The 19,419-nt window shown below is 41.3% G+C and overlaps 1 protein-coding gene across 1 annotated transcript in view; it reads left to right on the forward strand.

The window, feature by feature from the left end:
- Nucleotides 1-3,657: 3,657 nt before the first annotated feature.
- CFAP206 (cilia and flagella associated protein 206) overlaps nucleotides 3,658-19,419 on the forward strand; it is a gene marked incomplete at both ends in the record, with an annotated part of 48,767 nt that continues 33,005 nt past the window's right edge. The window contains 6 exons of the mRNA XM_080700725.1: nucleotides 3,658-3,765; nucleotides 5,488-5,571; nucleotides 11,199-11,289; nucleotides 12,004-12,192; nucleotides 13,519-13,677; nucleotides 18,098-18,306. Of these exons, the coding sequence (XP_080556851.1) occupies nucleotides 3,658-3,765; nucleotides 5,488-5,571; nucleotides 11,199-11,289; nucleotides 12,004-12,192; nucleotides 13,519-13,677; nucleotides 18,098-18,306 (840 nt within the window). The remainder of the gene's footprint in view (nucleotides 3,766-5,487; nucleotides 5,572-11,198; nucleotides 11,290-12,003; nucleotides 12,193-13,518; nucleotides 13,678-18,097; nucleotides 18,307-19,419) is intronic.

The following is a 19,419-nucleotide window of genomic DNA, read 5'->3' on the forward strand; positions in this document are numbered from 1 at the left end:
GTATCACTGAATGAAATGACAACAGTTCACTCTCTTCTGAGGCTATTTTAAGAAACAGATAAATTATTATCTGTAAAGTCATTTTCCAAACTCTAAAGTACTCTTGCTAATATTAATTATGTATCTGTCAGCAAATGCAAAATTTAGCTGAGGTCTCTCCAATATCTAAAGAACTGCGGAATTGCTTTTGTAGGTCCAGGCAGGGTTAAATGCTCTCGATGCCCATCTTGACCCCAGTTCTAGGCTATTCTTGCTATGCTGCTCCTGAGCTGCTGAGCAATTTCTTGGGGGAGAAAATCTCTTAAGTGCGCAGATAGAGTTTACTTTAGCTTCATGGTCTTAACCTGTAGATGAGAACTCATCACTTTTCAACAACTACTGAACACTACTGAAATGTGCTAGTAAGCCCCCGCCCGCCTCTACCCTGCTTCGTGACTTTTCCCCATCATCTCCTCTCCAAAGGTATCCAGAGCTCCACGTCTGGCCATGATGGAGTAATACGGACTTAAATTCCTGTCACAGACAACTAGAAAACTGGACAAAACACACATGACAATTGTATTTAGATACTGAAAAATGGCACAATCTTAGGATACCTGAGCAACAGGAAGCAGCTGAGTTAGACACCACGACTGCCCCCGCTTTCTGAAGGAAACTTCCAGATCCTGGGCCCAGGAAGAAAAACCCAGCTCCGAGGTTCTGAGTGAATTGGAAAGAAGAGATGACAGTTCACAGATGCTGGGGAGCTGGAACGCTCAAGCAGAGTTTTCAAAAGATGGAGCTATGCAAACAGAGCCCACAAAAGAATTCCATAAATCTGAATGTTTGCTAAGTGTGTGGCTGTACATGTATAGGTTGAAAATTCACACAGCCAAATACAGAATGATCAGGAAATTGTCAGCTAAAGTATTCCCAGAGCTGACAAAAGACAGTAAGCTATTGAAGCTCTCATCAGTCCCAGAAGAGAGTCCTTAGAGAAAACCTAGGGGTCCACTACAGACCACAGAGCAGTTATTACTTAGTGGTCAGGCAAAATTATCCCTCGGGTGAAGATTAATGTAGGCTCATCCTGGTAAAACTTAAGTATATCTCTTAAATAAGTCAAACCAACCCACAAATAACTTGACTGGCAGAAAAAAAAATCAATATCCTTAAGGTGAAACAGCATAGTTCACACATACATGGAGGATAACACTCACAATGCCTAGCATCCAGTAAAAATATTATTAAATGTGCTAGGCTTGACTTACTTTTCTTAAGAAATATATATCCTTCTTTAAAAGTTTGATAGTCCCTGGCATCTTAAAGTCAGTCATAAGGAATTAAGTCTTCAACATTCTTTTTTTTTTTTTTTTTTTTTTGGTACTGAAGATTGAACCCAGGGGCATTCTACCTCTGAACTACACCTCCAGACCTTTTTACTTTGTATTTTGAAACAGGCTTTCACCAATTTCCTGAGGCTGGCCTCAAACCTGAGACCCTCCTGCCTCCCAAGGACTGGAATTACAGCCATGTACCACTGTACCCTGCTGTCCTCAACGTCCCTGAAGGTAATCCTTTAGCACTGAATGAAAACGTTCAACAACAACAACAACAACAACGAAAAATTCAACAAAAAAGAGTTTCTTTTAGCATGACATTCATCACAACTAGTCATCACAACTAGTCAACTCTATTTTTAAGTTAAATCCACTACTGTCTATAGATCTCGAATCAGTGTTCTGAAATAATCTAAGTTCAGGTTCTCTTCTAACAAAACTAAAAAGAGTTATCATGACTTATTTTTCTCAAAGTAAACACATCCAATTCTATTTTACGTTTTAAAGCGAGATAACTTCATTAACCATTTCTTTGTCTTGTCTCCTCCATCTCCCCTCCCCTCTTTTTAGATCGTCCCATAGGTTCCCATGCTACCACTTAATATTCTTTTTACAGAAATTTTGTAGCTGGCATGGTGGTAGACGCTTGTGATCCCAGTACTTGGGAGGCTGAGACAGAAGGATTGCCAGCTTGAGGACAGCCTCGGCAACGTAGGAGATTCTAGGGACCTCCATTTGAAGACAAAATAAAAGGGCAAATGCTGTAGCTCTGAGGGTTCAACCCTTAGTGTCTGTCTGTGTCTCTCCTCTCTCGTGTTTCACAATCTTAACCACTGAGGTGTAGTGAACGTTCCTATCTCGGCTTGGGAGCCGGGCCCTAGAATTTTTTCTTTGTTGTTAACTCTTCCTGCACCGTCTCTGGGGAAACCCTCACGGAGCGCGCCCCGCCGGCCCCGCCCTCTCGCGGCCCAGCGTCCTGTCTCCATGGTTACGCGGCCACCAGGTTCCCGCCCAGCTTCGCGAGGCCGCGACCGCGGCTCCGGGGCAGCGCGGAGGGCCGCTGCTCCTACCGGGGATTCCGGCCCAGGCCACCCCGCCGGGGCTCGGCGCCTTGACCTGCAGGTGTAGCCCGCGAGGGGCGAGCGAGGGGCCGCGGGCGGAGGCGGGACCGCTGGAGGGCGCCGCGGCCACTCGGCCAGGCAGGTCAGACTCAAACCCGCGCCGACCCGCGCCGGGGATCTCCGGGCTCTGGGGGGCCCAGACCGCACGCTCAGAGGACCGAGGGGGGTCATTAGCGAGCCCCACGGGCGACCCCCGCCAGGCCCCGCCCGCCTTGGCCCCGCCCTACAGGCCACGCCCAGCAAGGCCACGCCCACAAAGGCCACGCCCCCGTCGGCCACGCTCTCGTTGAGGCCAACATCCTTTGAGTTCGTGTTCCAGACGACTGCACTTTCCTAACCATGAGTCATCTAGTCCTCACAGCTCGGGGAGAGTAGTAGTGATGATATCCATCTCTTTCAGATGAGGAACTGCCCAGGGTCTCGTGGCGACGCTTTGCAGGCCGCGGCGAAGCCCGGGCAGCCCAGTCAGGCTTCTGGTTCTGGACCGGCCGCCCGGGGCTAATTACCACCCCCGAGGCTAACGCCGAGCCTTACCTTTACCTACAGAGCCTTGGTTAAACCCGCCAGGCGAGTTCCCCAGTGCAAATGACTGGTCCTTAGGAAAATCAGGAAACTTGGTTAAACCTACACTCTTCCTGGTTTATACTAAATGAGTAAATAGCTGAACCACTTCCATGATGCATAACTGATGAGTCTTTTTTCTTGCTTTGTTAAATAGAATCCATATTCCAACTCAAATATGCAGAAAAGAGAATTGAGATGAAATTCCAAGCAAGAAAAAATTTCCCCAAACTTCCCTTACAGTTATGAAAGGTCATTTATGGAATTGCTGGAATAAGCATGTTCTCTTTCAGGCTGTACTCTGCTGCCTACACAGGAGATTGGAGTTCTCATTCTCCTCCCGCCCTCCACTGCTTACTCTTTGTTTTAATTTGTTTTAAAATACCAGGATACAAATACACCTTTGCTGACCACCATAAATTGACTAAAGAGGAAATAATTCAATCATTTCAAGTCTTGGTCTCTTTGTCATCAGTACAACCCTTCATTAAAAAATAAACCAATGGAAAAAGCCAGGAGGGTCTTATATTACTAATAATTAATAGTCATAAGGTAACGGTTAATATTTTGGCTCTTTATAATAGTGGAGACATACAAACGGGAAAAATAATATATAAATGCAATTATTTAAAAATTCATTGTTTTATTTAGCCAGAATGCCTCCCACTCAAGCAGAAAGTGTTATAAAGAATATCATACGAGAAATAGGACAAGAATGTGCGTCCCATGGAGAGATGGTTTCGGAAACTTTGGTTGCTTTTATGGTAAGAATGAAAAATTTTGCGAATTGCTGCTTTATTAACTTTTTTTTAATGTAGTGCCCATTTCTGCCTTAAAATTATTTGATACTTTCTTTTTCTTTCTTTCTTTTTTTTTTTTGGTGGTACTGGGGTTCCTGGAAACCCTCTACCTCCGGGCTACACTCCCAGACCTATTTATATATATATTTTTTAATTTGGAAACAGGGTCTCAAGCCAGCGCAGCTGTTTTCGAACCTGCGCAATCCTCCTGTCTCCACCTCCCAAGCACGGGGATTACAAGCATGTGCCACCACGCCCGGCTCTTTGATGCTTTTCTAAAAAAATGTTTTTGGTTGAAAACATATTGACAAGTAGTGAAAATACCTTTTAAAAGTCTGTAAAGCATACCAGTTCTAGATTATCTCTCTCTTTGTGTATTATTATTATTATTATTATTATTATTATTATTAGTTTGGGGTGGTGGTGGTGGTTTTGGGGATGAAACGAAGGGCATTGAGCAGGCCAGGTAAATGTGCTCCACTAAGCTGCATTCTCTGCCCTTTTCATTTTTTAATTTGAAACATGATCTAAGTTGCTCAGGCTAGTTTAAGATTTTCTATTCTACTGCCTCAGCCTCCCACGCAGCTGGGATTATAGATATGTGCCACCACCCTTCCCGTCCCTCAGGACACTGATTTAGAAGATCTTGACTAGGTTTAGAAGCATCCTCCTGCAGAGTAGGAATTTTTTTAAGCACCTATTTTATTCACTATCATACAAATTACGCATTGCTGTGGTTTATCTCTGTGTGTGTGGTATAGGGGATTAAACCCAGGCCCTCAGGTATACTATCTAAGTGCTATCCCACTAAACTACATCCCTGGCCATTTTTCTAATTTTTGTTTTGGAACAAGGTCTCATTAAGTTGCCCAGGTTGGCCTGGAACTTGGGATCCTCCTGCCTCAGCCTTCCAAGTAGCTGGATTTTGCTGGTTAATGGTACACATGAAAATCTGATAAAATATACTAGAGTTCCCCAATCAAAAAACTAACCATTGCTTTCAACTTATTTCCCCATATAACTTTTCTAGTCCTACATTCACATTTGATGTTTATTGATACCTTTTCTCTACTGTAATGGAAGGGCTGATGAAGAGCAATAAGGAAAATAGCTTAAAAATCAACCTCAAGCCAGGCGTGGTGGCTCACACTTGTGATCACAGCATTCAGGAGGCTGAGACCAGAGGATCGTGGTTCGCAGACAGCCTCAGCTACTTAGTGAGGCCCTCTTCAACTCAGTGAGACCCGGTTTCAAACTAAAGAATAAAAAATAGGGCAGGGGGTATAGCTCGGAGGTCGAATGCCCCTGGGTTCCATCCCCAGACCCACAAAAAAAAAAAAAAAAAAAAAAAAAATATATATATATATATATATATATATATATATATATATATATATATATCAACCTCTGAAATCAAGAGGTAGTTGTTTAAAAATTGGAAGCAAGCCAGGCACAGTGACCCACACCTGTAATTCTAGTACTTAGGAGGCTGAGACAGGAGGATCTCAGGTTCATGGCCAGCCTCAGGAACTTACGCACTATTTCTCAGTAAAAGGGCTAGGGGTGTGGTGTAGAGTTAGAATGGCCCTGGGTTCAGTCTCCAGTATGGCTAAAAAAAAGTGGAAACTTATTAAATGAACTTATTATTAAATAAAAATATTTAATGGACTCTTTTCCTACTCTTAGGTGAAAGCTATTGTCCTGGATCCAAGTAATGGCTTTAACATGGAAAGAACCCTCATAAAAAGTGATGTGCAGAAACTTGTGAAGGTGACTCTCCAACTCTCCTCAAATTTAGAATTATTTACTTTTAAATACAGTATTTGTGTTAGCCCTCACTGCATTCAGCTGCATAAAGAGAGAGAAAAAAAAACCTCACAAAATAGTGGGACAAACAAACGAGGGATTTATGTTTTTCATGAAATAATGTCTGGAGATATATTTGCTCTTTCTGGCTGCCAGAGCCACCAACCACACTTGACAAATAGTCTCTATCCATGGTCACAGGATGGCTGGTCTACCACTCAGTAGAAAGAAAAGAGGAAGGCCAAGTAAATGTGTGAGCTGAATCTGCCATTTTTTTTAATCCAGGAAATAATCTTTTTCTCAGAATCCCCCTCATTTGCTTACATTTATTGGCCAAAATGGTAAATGTAGGTGGCCCTGGAACACTGATTTTGCATATATATATATATATATATATATATATATATATATATATATATATGTATATGTATATGTATATATATATATATATATATATATATATACACATACATATAATTTTTGTGTGTGGTAGTGGTAGAACCAGGGGTATTCTACCTCCGATATACACCCTCAGCCCTATTTTTATTCTTTTTTGCCACAGGGCTTATATTTTATTTATTTATTTATTTTTTATATTTTTATTGGTTCATTATAATCATACATCACATTGGAATACAAGACTTGAGAGGATATACAAGCACACATCTTCCAATTAGCCCTCATCCAGTCCCCATCCCATTCCCTTCCCCTCCCTCGATCCCATGCTTGATTGGTGATTATCTTTGATACATTCCTGAGTTTTAAAGAGGTTACATCCTCCCCCATCCCATACCCTCTGATTGGTCACCTTAATTGCTTCTCTATAGGGCCCTTTCTACAACTCGACCTCCTGTTACCCCTTTCCTCCTAGTTCTTGCTAATTAGGGGAAGCATCTGGTTTTTATTTTCTGTGATATTTCTCTGTGCATGCCGCATTGCAAGTTCCGATCCCACTCTTGACAGCCCTAGTAGTGGCCTAGCCACCAGGAGGACTCTGATCCCGACCTCACTCCAGCATCGGCCTTGCCTCATGGGAGGGCCCGATCCTGGCCTCGCTGGCCCTTTTATTCTTTATTTTTAAAACAGGATCTCACTTAGTTGCTAAGGACCTCACTAAGTAGGGAGGGGGAGGGAAGGATTAGGGATTGGGTAAGTGGTGATTGGGTGATGTATGCGTGTATATCTCCACATGTTTTTTTTTTTATCCTATTAAGATGTATAACTACAATGCACCAATAAAATTTATTTAAAAATAAATAAAAAGGGTTGGAATTGTAGCTCAGAGATAGAATGCCCCGGGGGTCAATTCCCCCCAACACACACACACACACACACACACACACACACACACACACACAGAAACACACAAAGTAGCTGAGGCTACTAAGTAGCTGAGGCTGTCCGTGAACCGTGCTGCTCTTGTTTCAGCCTCCCAAATACTGAAATTACAAACATGAGCCACCACCTCCGGCTTTGTTTTTATTTTTAGATAAATTTTTTTCTCTTGGGTTTAATTAATTTAATTCTTTCCTTCATGCAATGAGCTTGGAGCAAGCTTTCTCTGATGTGTATATGGATATTTTCTGGGCTCATGAGAATGGCAGGGGGAAATGTCATCATCCCATCTTCTCTCAGGACCAACAGTTTACCTACAAGAGGGCAGGTCTAGCTACAGTGCTGCAGGGACAAGGAGATTTGTAATCCTGGAGCTGGGAATATTTTTTCAGGGTGATTCTGCAGTATAAACTCCATGACTACACAGATCAGCCTAAAGTGGGTCTTTCTGAGTTGGTTTTATTTTTTATTTTCGTGGTACTAGGGATAGAACCCAGGGGCACTCTACCACTGAGCTATATTCCCAACCCTTTTTATTTTATTTTATTTTTTATTTATTTATTTATTTTTTGGTGGTACTGGGGTTCCTGGAAGCCCTTCTACCTCCGGGCTACACTCCCAGATCTATTTTATATTTTTGAAACAGGGTCTCTTACGCCAGCGCGGCTGGCTTCGAACCCGCGCGATCCTCCTGTCTCCGCCTCCCAAGCGCGGGGATTACAAGCGTGCGCCACCACGCCCGGCTCAACCCTTTTTATTTTTATTTTGAAACAGAGTCTTATTAAGTTGTTAAATTGCTGAAACTGACCTTGAACTTGTGATCTTCCTGTTTCTGCCTCTAAGTACTGGGATTATAGCTATATGCCACTGGCTGGGCTTTCTTGGCTACTTTGTGTGTTTCTGTGTGTGTGTGTGTGTGTGTGTGTATGTGTGTGTGTGTGTGTGTGTGTGTGTGTGTGTGTGTTGGGGGGAATTGACCCCCGGGGCATTCTATCTCTGAGCTACAATTCCAACCCTTTTTATTTATTTTTAAATAAATTTTATTGGTGCATTGTAGTTATACATCTTAATAGGATAAAAAAAAAACATGTGGAGATATACTTGCATACATCACCCAATCACCACTTACCCAATCCCTAATCCTTCCCTCCCTCTCCCTCCTTCCCATGCTTGGTTTTCTGATTGACTTTGATATGTTTAAGTACATCATGTGCATTAAAGAGTTTCCCTCTCCCCTCCTATCCCCTCAGATAGGTCACCTTAATTGCTCCTCTATAGAATCCCTTCTTCAACTAGAGTTCTTCCTTTTACCCATTTCTCCCTAGTTTTTGCACATTAGTAAAAACATCTGATTTCTTTTTTGTGACATTTCACTGTAAATGCCTTAATTTTGTTATGCCTTATGGCTGGGCAAAATTCCACTGTGTACACATCCTATAGTTTTGTAATCCACTCACCTGTTGAAGGACATCTTGGCTGGTTCCAGTTTGGCAAGGGTGAACTGTGCAGCTATGAACATGTTGTTCATGCATTAGCTTGGTATTTTGGTTTTCATTCTTTCTGGTAGCTACCCAGAGGTGGTATTGCTGGATCATATGGTAAGTTCATTTTCCTTCTTCTAGGGATCTTCCATACTGTTTTCCAAAGTAGTTGCACCAACTTGCAATCCCACCAACAATGTATTAGAGCTTCTATTTCTACACATCTAATCAATTACAGTCTCTTTCCTCCTTGAAAGTCCTTCTTTTAATTTTCACACTTATTCCCACTTACTGAAATCCTGAAAGCCAGAAAGTGAGTAACTTTGACAAGATGATCCAGTTACAACCAATTTTTTTTAAAATAGAGATCACTTGGATCTGGGAATCTGCTGAGAGATGAGGTGAGGCAGCGGCAGCTGCTAGTGCTTCCTGGCCACATGGTTGTAGGGACCCGCTGGCCCTTTGCTGTGGAGCAGGCCCTGGGCCCAGCACTGCTGCACAACAGGCTCTGGGTCCAGATCGCTGGCTCCAGGCCCAGCCCCGTAGTGCGGCAGGCTCCGGTCCCAGTCACCGTGGGCAGGATGTCTACAGAGGTCCCCATTTTTCCTTCCATATATATGTATATGTGTGTGTATATATATATTTGAGTAGGAGAAAACAGCACATGTCATTTGCAGAAGCTGGGAGCCTGAATCCCTACCAGCAATGGATTTTATCTCCCCACCTAACGCGGAGGCCCAGAGGCTCACCATGGAGAGCGGTATCCACTGCTCCAAACACACCTCCCTCCCCAGCACAGCACAGAGGAGCGTGGCACCCATGAGCACCGAGGTATCCTTGGACACCCGGTGTAGCAAGCCAGCCCGGCCATATGGGCAGGGCTCCCTCTAACTCGCCCCGGACATTTTTCTTACATAGTATGTTGTCCAGAGTTCCTGAGCGTGTGGGGCAGGAGCAGTCTACTTTCGGGGAGATTTCTTCAAATGTTCAGAGTGGATTGGAATGAATCTGTATGGCTTTCCTGAATACTGGCCACCACTGCTACTGCCACCACCACCGTCTTGGCTCTCCTCCTGAGCATTTTTCTTACATAGTATGTTGTCCAGAGATCCTGAGCCTGTGGGGTAGGAGCAGTCTGTTTTCAGGGAGATTCCAACAGTTCAAGGTGGGATGGGTTGGATCTGTCTGCCTCTCCTGAATACTGGGTGCCACCACCACCGCCACCATCTTGGTCCGTCTCTTCTCTCTTATATTTTAGATGGAAGTTATGGCTGGGAATGTCTCTGTATGTTGTTCCAATCAGATATTAAACCAAAATCTGTTGTCTGGGGTTTGTGAGAGGAATATGTGTCCTACTTGGCCGCTTCCAGCTGTCGCTGCTGCGGCTGCAGTCACCACCATCTTCCACACCCCTCAGCCAGGTTGTTGAGGGTCTTTCTAAATTTCTAAACTCAAACCTGTGAACCTCCTATTTCAGCATCCCAAGAACTCAGTTTATAGGTGTGTGTATCACCACTCTGATTTGGCTCATTTTGAATGTGATATAGAACTTCTTGTTGGGCAGGGGCAGAAAATAAGTTTTTCTTCTTTTTATGGTTCTTTTCTTTCTTTTTATGGTTCAAAGGGTTTTTTTCTCTCTCCAGTTCAACTAAGTACAAAAGAACTAAACTCAATATACTTTTAATGTCAGGCACATAAATTCTCAATGTATATCTAATTCAAGTGACAAATTGTTTTCATTTTTCTCAAAGTCCCATGAATAAGCTCATGTAAAGTTTGCCTTTAGCATACTACTTCTCTACCTGGTGAGATCCGGGTCCAAGTGTGCAATTCTCAGTCTTGCAGTCTCTCCCTCCTTTCAGTAGAGTAGGGGTGGCATGAGGGGCTGAGGGCCTGTCTGTGCCTGCCAGCTGCAAAGACAGAGTCTAAAGGGTGAAGAGAGTTGAGGAGGGAGGAGAGGGAAGAAGAGAAGGCAAGGAAGTTTCAGTTTGATTATCCAGGCTACAGAGGTGAGGCAGAGAAGGGAAATGGTTCACATGTTGGGGGATGAGAGAGAAAGCAGACAAGAAGAAATTTGGAAACAGGAAGGTAGAACCAGAGATGTTTCCTGAGGAAAGGAGGGCAGCCACAGCAGCTTTTCTAACATTCCCTTGACCTCCAGCATCAATGAAGGAGTGTTGATCAGGCTCCAGTGACTAGTGATGAGGAATTCCAGGAGAGTTCTAGAGTATAAGCTTCATGAACATTTACCCACAGTTAGACTGCGTACACTAACCAAAATGTCTGGCTTTTTGCCTTCAACTAGATGTTAGTTACTTGAAAGTGTTGAGCTCAAGCTAACTCAAGGGAAATAACTTATTAATAATGTTGCTTATTGGATAAACTATAAAGCCTGATGTCCTTAAGAGGAAAGAAATAATAAAAGAAGTTGCTGGTAGATGAATATTAGGGACCATTGCTTTGATACTTCCCTTTATTTATTTTATTTTTTGCGGGTCTGGGGATGGAACCCAGGGGCATTCTACCTCTGAGCTACACCCTCTGCCCTATTTTTTATTATTTTATTTTGAAACCGGGTCTCACTGAGTTCCAGAGGGCCTCACTAAGTAGCTGAGGCTGTCCACGAACCACGATCCTCCGGTTTCAGCCTCCCAAGTGCTGGAATTACAAGCGTGCGCCACCACGCCTGGCTTCCCTTTATTTTTTAAAGTAACAGAAAATACTTGAGTGTTTCAGAAACTATAATAGAAGTATTTCTGGGCTCTTCTTTTCTAGCTTTGTGTGGCTCGGCTATTGGATAATAAAAATCCATCCCTGGACACCATTAAGATGCAAGTCTACTTTGATATGAATTACACAAGTCGAGGTAACATAAATCTACCTGTTCTGATACTTTTAAAGTTTTAAATTGTATTTTGGGTGAGAAAGGTTTTATTTGGTTGAAACTAAATTGTCTTATGAAATTATTTTAATTTTTGGTCAATCTTTTGAAATATTTTTCAACTTTGATATGTTAGGCAGCTTTCTTTTTACCATAACAAATACCTGGCTCAGGCTCACAGTTTTAGAATTTTCAATCCTTGATTGGTTAGACTAGCTTCTTTGAGCCTGTGTTGGTGCATCATGGTGGGAGCAAGTGGCAGAGGCACACCATTCATCCCATGGTGGGGAGGAAAAGGGAGGACGAGGATGGGGTCCCACAGTTGCCTTGGAGACACACAGGGGCCTGGAGACCTCTCCCACAGGCCCTACCTCTTAAAAGTTCCTTCACCTAGCTGGCATGGTGGTACACACCTGTTATCCCAGTACTTGGGAGGCTGAAACAGAAGAATTGCAGGTTTGAAGTCGGCCTCAACAACATAGCAAGGCCATTTTCAAATAAATAAATAGAGTTTGGAGTGGATATTATCTTGAGGTTACTCAGTGGCCACTGTTTTTACCTCATCACTACATCTTAAAGGAGTACTTGTTTTCACGCAGGAGAATTACCTCCTACTCTTAAGCCAGTTTTTCTCTGTTCCTCGTATGAGGACAATTTTGAATAACAAACATATGGAACATTGTTATTTGCCAATTTTAGAGGAATTTCTTGAAGAACACCACCGGGTCCTAGAGTCTAGGTTAAGCTCTATTAGCAGAGAAATCACAGATAACAGAGCGTGTGCAAGAGAAGAGTTGGAAAGCCTCTACCGAAAAATCGTCAGCTACGTGCTGCTGCGCTCTGGGCTCGGATCCCCCACGGACATCAAGATCGTCAGGGAGGCAACAGGTAAGTCAAACAATGTCCATCCCATGAGTGAACATATATGATCATTGTGGTTTTTAAAATATACTAAAAGATTAAAGTTCCCCTTTTCTCTGAAAAAAATATTCAAATACATTCAAACTTATCCAGGCTTTGTGTATATATCGTGTATCCATTCCAAACCTCGAGTGGAGCTGCTAGAAAGTGAAATATTGCCAATTCTCAGAGTTATATATATTCAGGCACCTGTTGCACCTCATTAGAGAATCATTGGTAGTGTTATGGGACAGCTGGAAAGGGATATTTCATATAGCTGAAGGGAGTTGAGTCTGACACCTGGAATGGGAAAGGGCATTGTTTATTCTTAGGAAATACTTGACCCCTTTTATACTTTAAAGAATAGACAAGGTGCCTATTTTCCATATTTTTTATTTTTATTTTTTGATACTGGGGATTGAACCCAGGAGCATCTACCTCCAAGCTACACCCCCAGCCCTATTTTTTATTCTTTACTTTTAAAACAGGGTTTCACTAAGTTGTGGAGGGCCTCACTATGTAGCTGAGGCTGGCTGCAAACCTGCGATCCTCCTGTCTCCACCTCCCAAGTACTAGGATTACAAGCGTGCACCACCATGCTTAGCTCCATAATTGTTTTAAAGCATAGATTTTTCTGCTCAGAGCCCTAATTAGGAAGTTTGTTTTAATGTCTATTGCCAAAAATTAGCGATGGGTGCTTGCTTGATTATTAAAAATAAATATGGCTAAAATAAATAAATATGGCTGGGCATGGTGTAATCTTAGTACTTCGGAGACCAAGACAGGAAGATTGCAGGTTTGAGGCCAGCTTCAGCAATTTAGCAAGGCTCTCAAAACATAGAAAACACTTTTTTTTCTGTTTCAAAAGAAAAAAAAATACAAATATAATAGGGCTGTGAACATATGTCAGTGATAAAATGTCCTTTAGTTCAATCCCCGGTAGAAAGAAAGAAAGAAAGAAAGAAAGAGAGAGAGAGAGAGAGAGAGAGAGAGAGAGAGAGAGAGAGGGAGGGAGGGAGGGAGGGAGGGAGGGAGGGAGGGAGGGAGGGAGGGAGAGGGGGAAGGAAGGGAAGGGAGGGGAGGGGAGGGAGGGAGGGAGGAAGGAAGGAAGGAGTAGCATTATATTTAACAGTCTAGCTTGGATATAGGATAAATTTTGCTACACATTCTGTAATGAGGTATCAGAAATTTAAAGAATTGTTTACTTAACACTACAAGGACAAGTCCCTTAACTTCCTGATAAAAGGAAAGAGCTTGTAATCTAAGTTCTGATATCTTTATTATTTTGTTTTCCTTTTCTGTGGCTTATTTTAGCTGCCCTACAGAGTGTTTTTCCCCAGGCTGAGCTGGGGACATTTTTAACCCTTTGTAAGAAGGACAAAGAACGCCAGCTGAAAGAACTTACCATGATCGTTACTGGAATCCGCTTATTTAACAGAGACTGTGGAAAGGGAGGAGAAGGCATTGACGACTGTAAGTGTATCCTCAAGGGAATTCTAAAGGTTATGGATGTTTAATACTTAACCTTGCACGGTAAGGAAAATAGCACAGCACACCACGGGCATTCTGAGATTTAAGATTTCTGACTATTCTTAGGAATAACTGCTACGCATAATGTGTGGTCATTTTTGCTTTTGCTGAGGCAAGATTTTATTTATTTTTATTTTGTGGTACTAGGGATTGAGCCTAGGGGCATTCTACCGCTGAGCTGCAGCCCCAGCCTCTTTCTATTTTTTTTTGTTCAGAAACAGGATTTCACCGAGTTACTAAGAGTCTTGCTTAGTTGCTGAGGCTGATCTCAAACTTCTGATACTATCTCACCCTCCCAGGCACTAGAATTACAGGCATGTAACCACCAGCCCAGGAGGACTTAAAAATTTATATACTGTGAAATTAGCACAGAAAAGTGGATCAGTGAAATAAATGAGGGGCCTCTCAGAGGCTAGCCCCGTCATCTCACTTTGTTTACTCCAAATTAGCTGAAGAAAGAACATTCAGTAATCTAAAAATAAAAATCAGCGGGGGTGGTGGTACACCCTAGTAATTCCAGTACTTGGGAGGCTGAGACAAGAGGATCGCAGGTTTGAAGCCAGGCTCAGCTACTTAGTAAGACCCTGTTTCAAAAAATAAAGAATAAAAAATAGGGCTGTTGTATAGCTCAGAGGTAGAATGCCCCTGGGTTCAGTCCCCCAGTACTGAAAAAAAAAAAATCACCCTGGAAAGAAAACAGTTGCTGTTCATGGAATGAAAAGGTCTAAGAGGAGACGCTTGCAAACCTGTCAGTTCAGGAGCATCTACTACATTGTTACATACATAAAATATTCTTTATAAGTTTGAAGGTATTTATGAAATATTTCATTAAGGACCTAACAAGGGAAGTAATTTCGTATGCATGTGGTGCTCTTGAAGACTGACCCATTGATAAAGTGTCTCGTACCAGGTCACTGATCGCCAGATCAGTACTAACAGGGTCACTGTTTTCCTTTTTTTAAATGGTTTTCTTCTGCAGTGCTGGGATCCTAACCAGGCCTGCTGGATGCTGTGCACGTGTTCCACACTCACCACATCCCCATTCCTAAGTTTTTCCATTATAAAGGCTGTCTTTAAAAAAATCCAATTCCCAGGCAGAAATTGGTAGTAATAATAGAAAACAAAAAAATCCAATTCCTATTTTTTTATAAAGTTCCCTTGCTTGTTAGGAAGATATACAGAAGGATGGATGAGTGGCTTTTCTAGAGGTCTATGATCACCACCAAAGTACCTGGGATTTTTTTTTTTTCTTTTCAGTACTGAAGATGGAGCCCAGGGGCATTCTACCTCCGAGCTACACCCCCAGTCAGCCCTATTTTATTTTATTTTACTTTATTTTTTTTGTGGTACTGGGGATGGAACCCAGGGGCATTCTACCTCTGAGCTATACCTCCAACCCTATTTTTTATTTCATATTTTTTTCTTTTTCTTTATTGGTGCACTGTATTCATACATCATAATGGGATAAAAAAAACTGTGTAGACATAAATGCACACATTGCCCAGTTAGCCCCTACCCACTCCCCACTCTATTCCCTCCCCATCCCTCCTTCCCATGCTTAGCTTAGTGGTTGACATCTAGTATTATAGCAATTTATCCAGTATTAATGATGATAATCTCACATAACAGATTCATTTGTCTGATATCAAGCTTTTGATCACTTAGAGATAACATTTCAATATTTCTTTTTGCTTTCTTTCTTACCAGAGGATTCTTTTTCTTTTTTTTAAGTTGAAACTATCATACATTTATTTATTTTTCAGAAAAAAAATCTATCCTAACATGAAATATGAACTCTAAATACCCAAAACAGTCTCGAAAAAGAACAAAGCTAGAAGATGTACATTTTTTTAATTTCGAACCTTATAAAGATACAATAATTGAAACAGTGTAGTACTGCTGTAAAGGTAGATAAATAAACCAGTGGAGTAAAATAAAAAGCCTAGAAATAAATTCTTCCATATATTGTCAAGTTATTTTTTGACAAGATTTCCGAGAACATTTGGTGAACGAAATAATAATCTTTCCACTAAATATTGTTGAAAAACAATAATTACATGAAAAAGGATAAAGTTGGACCCTTATCTAACACCATATACAAATATTAACTCAAAATAGATAAAAGACCTAAATGTAAATCTTAAGACTATAAACTTTTAGAAGAAAACCTGGATCATAAAACTTCACAATATTGAAACTGGGAGTGATTTCTTGGATATGATTTCAAAGGTACAGACAACAAAAGAATAAACAAGCAAACTTCCTAAAAAATAAAAAAATATTGTCCATCCAAAGACAATGTAAACAGAGTTAAAAGTTACTGATAGAATCGGATAAAATATTTCCAAATGCTATATCTGAAGGTATATTAATATTCCAAATTGAAATCCTAAAAAGTAGCAACAGTAAAAGCAAACAATACAATTTAGAGATAGGTAAAAGACTAAAATAAATAATGAATCTCCAAAGATAACCAATCTTAGTTGTCTGCTGGATGGGAATTCTTGTTTCTCTGGTTCTGGTGTATATTACCTATTTCTTCTTTGTAGTTAATCTCTTTGAATATTTTTGCTAGCGCTGGTTTTGAAGACATAAATTCCTTCAGTTTCTGTTTGTCATGGAAGCTTCTTATTTCCCCATCTAATTTGATAGATAGTTTTGCTGGGTAGGACATTTTTGGCTGGAAGTTGTTTTCTTTCAGAGTTTGGAATATGTTACTCCAAGCCCTTCTGGCTTTTATGACTTGGTTTGGGAAGTCTGGAGTGATTCCAATTGGTTTGCCTCTGAATGTCACTTGGCCTTTTGTTTTTGTTGCCTTTAAGATTCTCTGCTCGGCTTCCACATTGGTCATTTTGACAATTATGTGGCATGGGGAACCTCTTCTCTGATCCTGTCTAAAGAGAGTTCTATGTTTCCTGGACCTGTGTATCGACCTCTTGCTCTATGTTTGGAAATTTTTCTGCTATTATTTCTTTGAAGAGATTATTGATCCCTTTGGTTTCACCTTCTTTTCCCTCCTCTATTCCGATGATTCTTAGGTTAGCTCTCTTAAAATTGGCCCATATTTCTTCAATGTCAGATTCCTGCTGTCTGATTTTTTTCTAAGTTATAATTATGCGTTTGTTTTTGGAGTGATCATCTTCTTGGAGCGAGATTCTATTCTCCCTGTGGTCTAATTGATTGTTTATACTTTGAATTGAGGCCTTTACCTCTGTGATCGCATCCTTTATGCCTTTTAGGCTCTCTCTAAATTCTTTTCGAAGGTCCTGTATTATTTCTACAGTTATATTCCTGATTTGATCTTCTGGAGATCTCTGAATTTCTGTGTTATCAGGTTCTGATAATATGGGGTTGTGAGCATTCATTGCTCTATTGTTGTTCCTCTCTCCCATGATTTCAGAATTTTGTGCCTTCCCTGGGTCACTACAACTTCACTTTGGGTCCTCTGTATCTCGAGTCTTTGGTAATCTCAGCCGCCACTACTCCTTTACTGGGTTGTATCGCAAAGTCTCAGACCCAGGGAGTTAATCAAGGCTGTGTGAGACCGTGGGGGTGCTGGCAATATGGTGCTGCTATCACTCCCTCGGCTGTATTTCTTTTCTGGTTCTGAGCTCCGTTCTGAGTTTCTGAAAGGTGTGATGAGCTTGGCCACTGGTAGTTTTAGGCGTTCTTTGTGCTGAAAGAACTGCTGGATTACACCTGAATGATCCACAGCTGCTCACTTCAGCTCCTTGTATACCTTTCCTCTCTGGAGCCTGGTTTTGTGAGGAAAGATGGTGCCAGCTCGGCTCTACCGCTGCCACATTGTGGGCTTGATTTCTTTTCTGGTCTCTGGTTGTTCTTGTAGTCTTTCTTTTCTCATCCCTTGTGTTTACATTTTTTATTTCTCTGTGGCTAGTGTTTTCTGGTTCTGAAAAATGCTGATTTTGTGGCAATAGAGATCGAATTTTAGCAGGACTCGTAAGTGCTGCTTTTCTCAGTCGCCATCTTCCCATAAGCCCCTATTCCATATTTTGAAACAGGATCTCACTGAGTTGCAAAGGGCCTCACTAAGTAACTTAGGCTGTCTGAGAACTGCAATCCTCCAGTCTCAGCCTCCCAAAAGCTAGGATTACAAGTGGGCACCACCACACCTGACTTTTTTATTGGCAAAAGCTGATATACTCTAGCTTTGGGTTATTGTTCTGATGACATCTTTAGTTTGGACAGGTTCTTTTTGGTGATGGAGGGCCCATGTAACATGTGTCTCATTACTATTAATTTGATTGGGGAATAAACCAACTCAACTTCAGGCTTAAAATACAATGACTTTCTGTGCTTTTTAGGCTTCCTCATGCGTCTCTCCTTGTACCCTTACAAACAGTGCCAGCAATTCTACATGAGGCCATCCCGTCCACCACTCGCCATCTTGATTCCCAGCTTCAGATTGCCCAGGACCAGGTGTATCGCTACACGGCCATCCTTGAGAAAGTAACTAAGAACCCACTCATGAGCAAAGAACTGCAGCCATATATGTTAAAGGAAGCACTGTATAATGTGCGGCAATATGAGATCTTTCTTCAGATAATTTTGGTGAGTGAATTTCATATGACCTGACCATTACACATCGGGAGGCATCCTCAGTCACTGCTCAGTTTATATTACAACAGAAGGACCAGGAATTAAATGAGAAATGGGAAAGTTGGACTTTGATTTTAATAAATATTAATTGGTAGAAATTGATTTTATAGTTGTTGATCCTCTTTGGTACTTGATGATGTGATTGCTTAACACACTGTAGTTTAACAGTGGAATGTTTATGTGTATGAGGGCAATGCTGCATTGTCGGTTTTAATTCAGAGCAAGTGTGTAACATATTGTTTGGCAGATAGTTCCTTGTTGGTAGGAGACCAAGCTGGAGGTGTTATTTTTCCAGACGGTATCTAATTTCTAAGTTCCTAGGTGCCATTGGGGAGGTTACCATTCTTATTTTAGCCCTCTTCATCACTATTTCTTAATGACTTGACTTAGGGTCAGGATAAGTTTTTTTTTTTTAACTTTCTAACTGACCATTCTTTTTGTTTGTTTTTAATTATTACTTTCAGAGTCTTTCTTAATGTTGTTTTGTTTTTGAACTGTCCAATCCTCCTATATAAATCTTTTTTAGTTGTAATTAAGGTTGATGATTATAAAATGGATATTGGCTTGATCAGCATTATCTCTAAGTTATGAAATATGTCAGATTTATTTAGCTGATACTTCTTCCTATCTTGAAATTGGCGAATATCCTTTTTAAAAGTCATATTATGGAGAGAGAGGGTTAAGATGTACATCATCTATGTTAGAGTGCTTTCCTTTTCCCCTTCCCATCTCCCTCAGTTAGGTCACCTTCTTTACTCACCTATGGTTTCTCCTTTTTTGTCTAGTGTCCCTCCTATGTCCTATTTTCTCTCTAGTTTCCATATATTAGAGAGAACATCCGACTTCTTACTTTTTTGACTGACTAATCTCACTTAGCATAATGTCCTCCTGTTACATGCATTTCTTTGCAAATGCCATCATTTTGTTCTTCTTCATGGCTGAGTAAAATTCCATTGTGTACATATCCCATAGTTTTGTAATCCATTCATCTGTTGATAGACATCTTGGCTGGTTCCATAGTTTGACAATGGCAAATTGTGTAGCTATACACATAGATACCCATGC

This window comes from Muscardinus avellanarius (genome assembly GCF_963383645.1).
Source record: "Muscardinus avellanarius genome assembly, chromosome: 8".
Classification (NCBI taxonomy): domain Eukaryota; kingdom Metazoa; phylum Chordata; class Mammalia; order Rodentia; family Gliridae; genus Muscardinus; species Muscardinus avellanarius.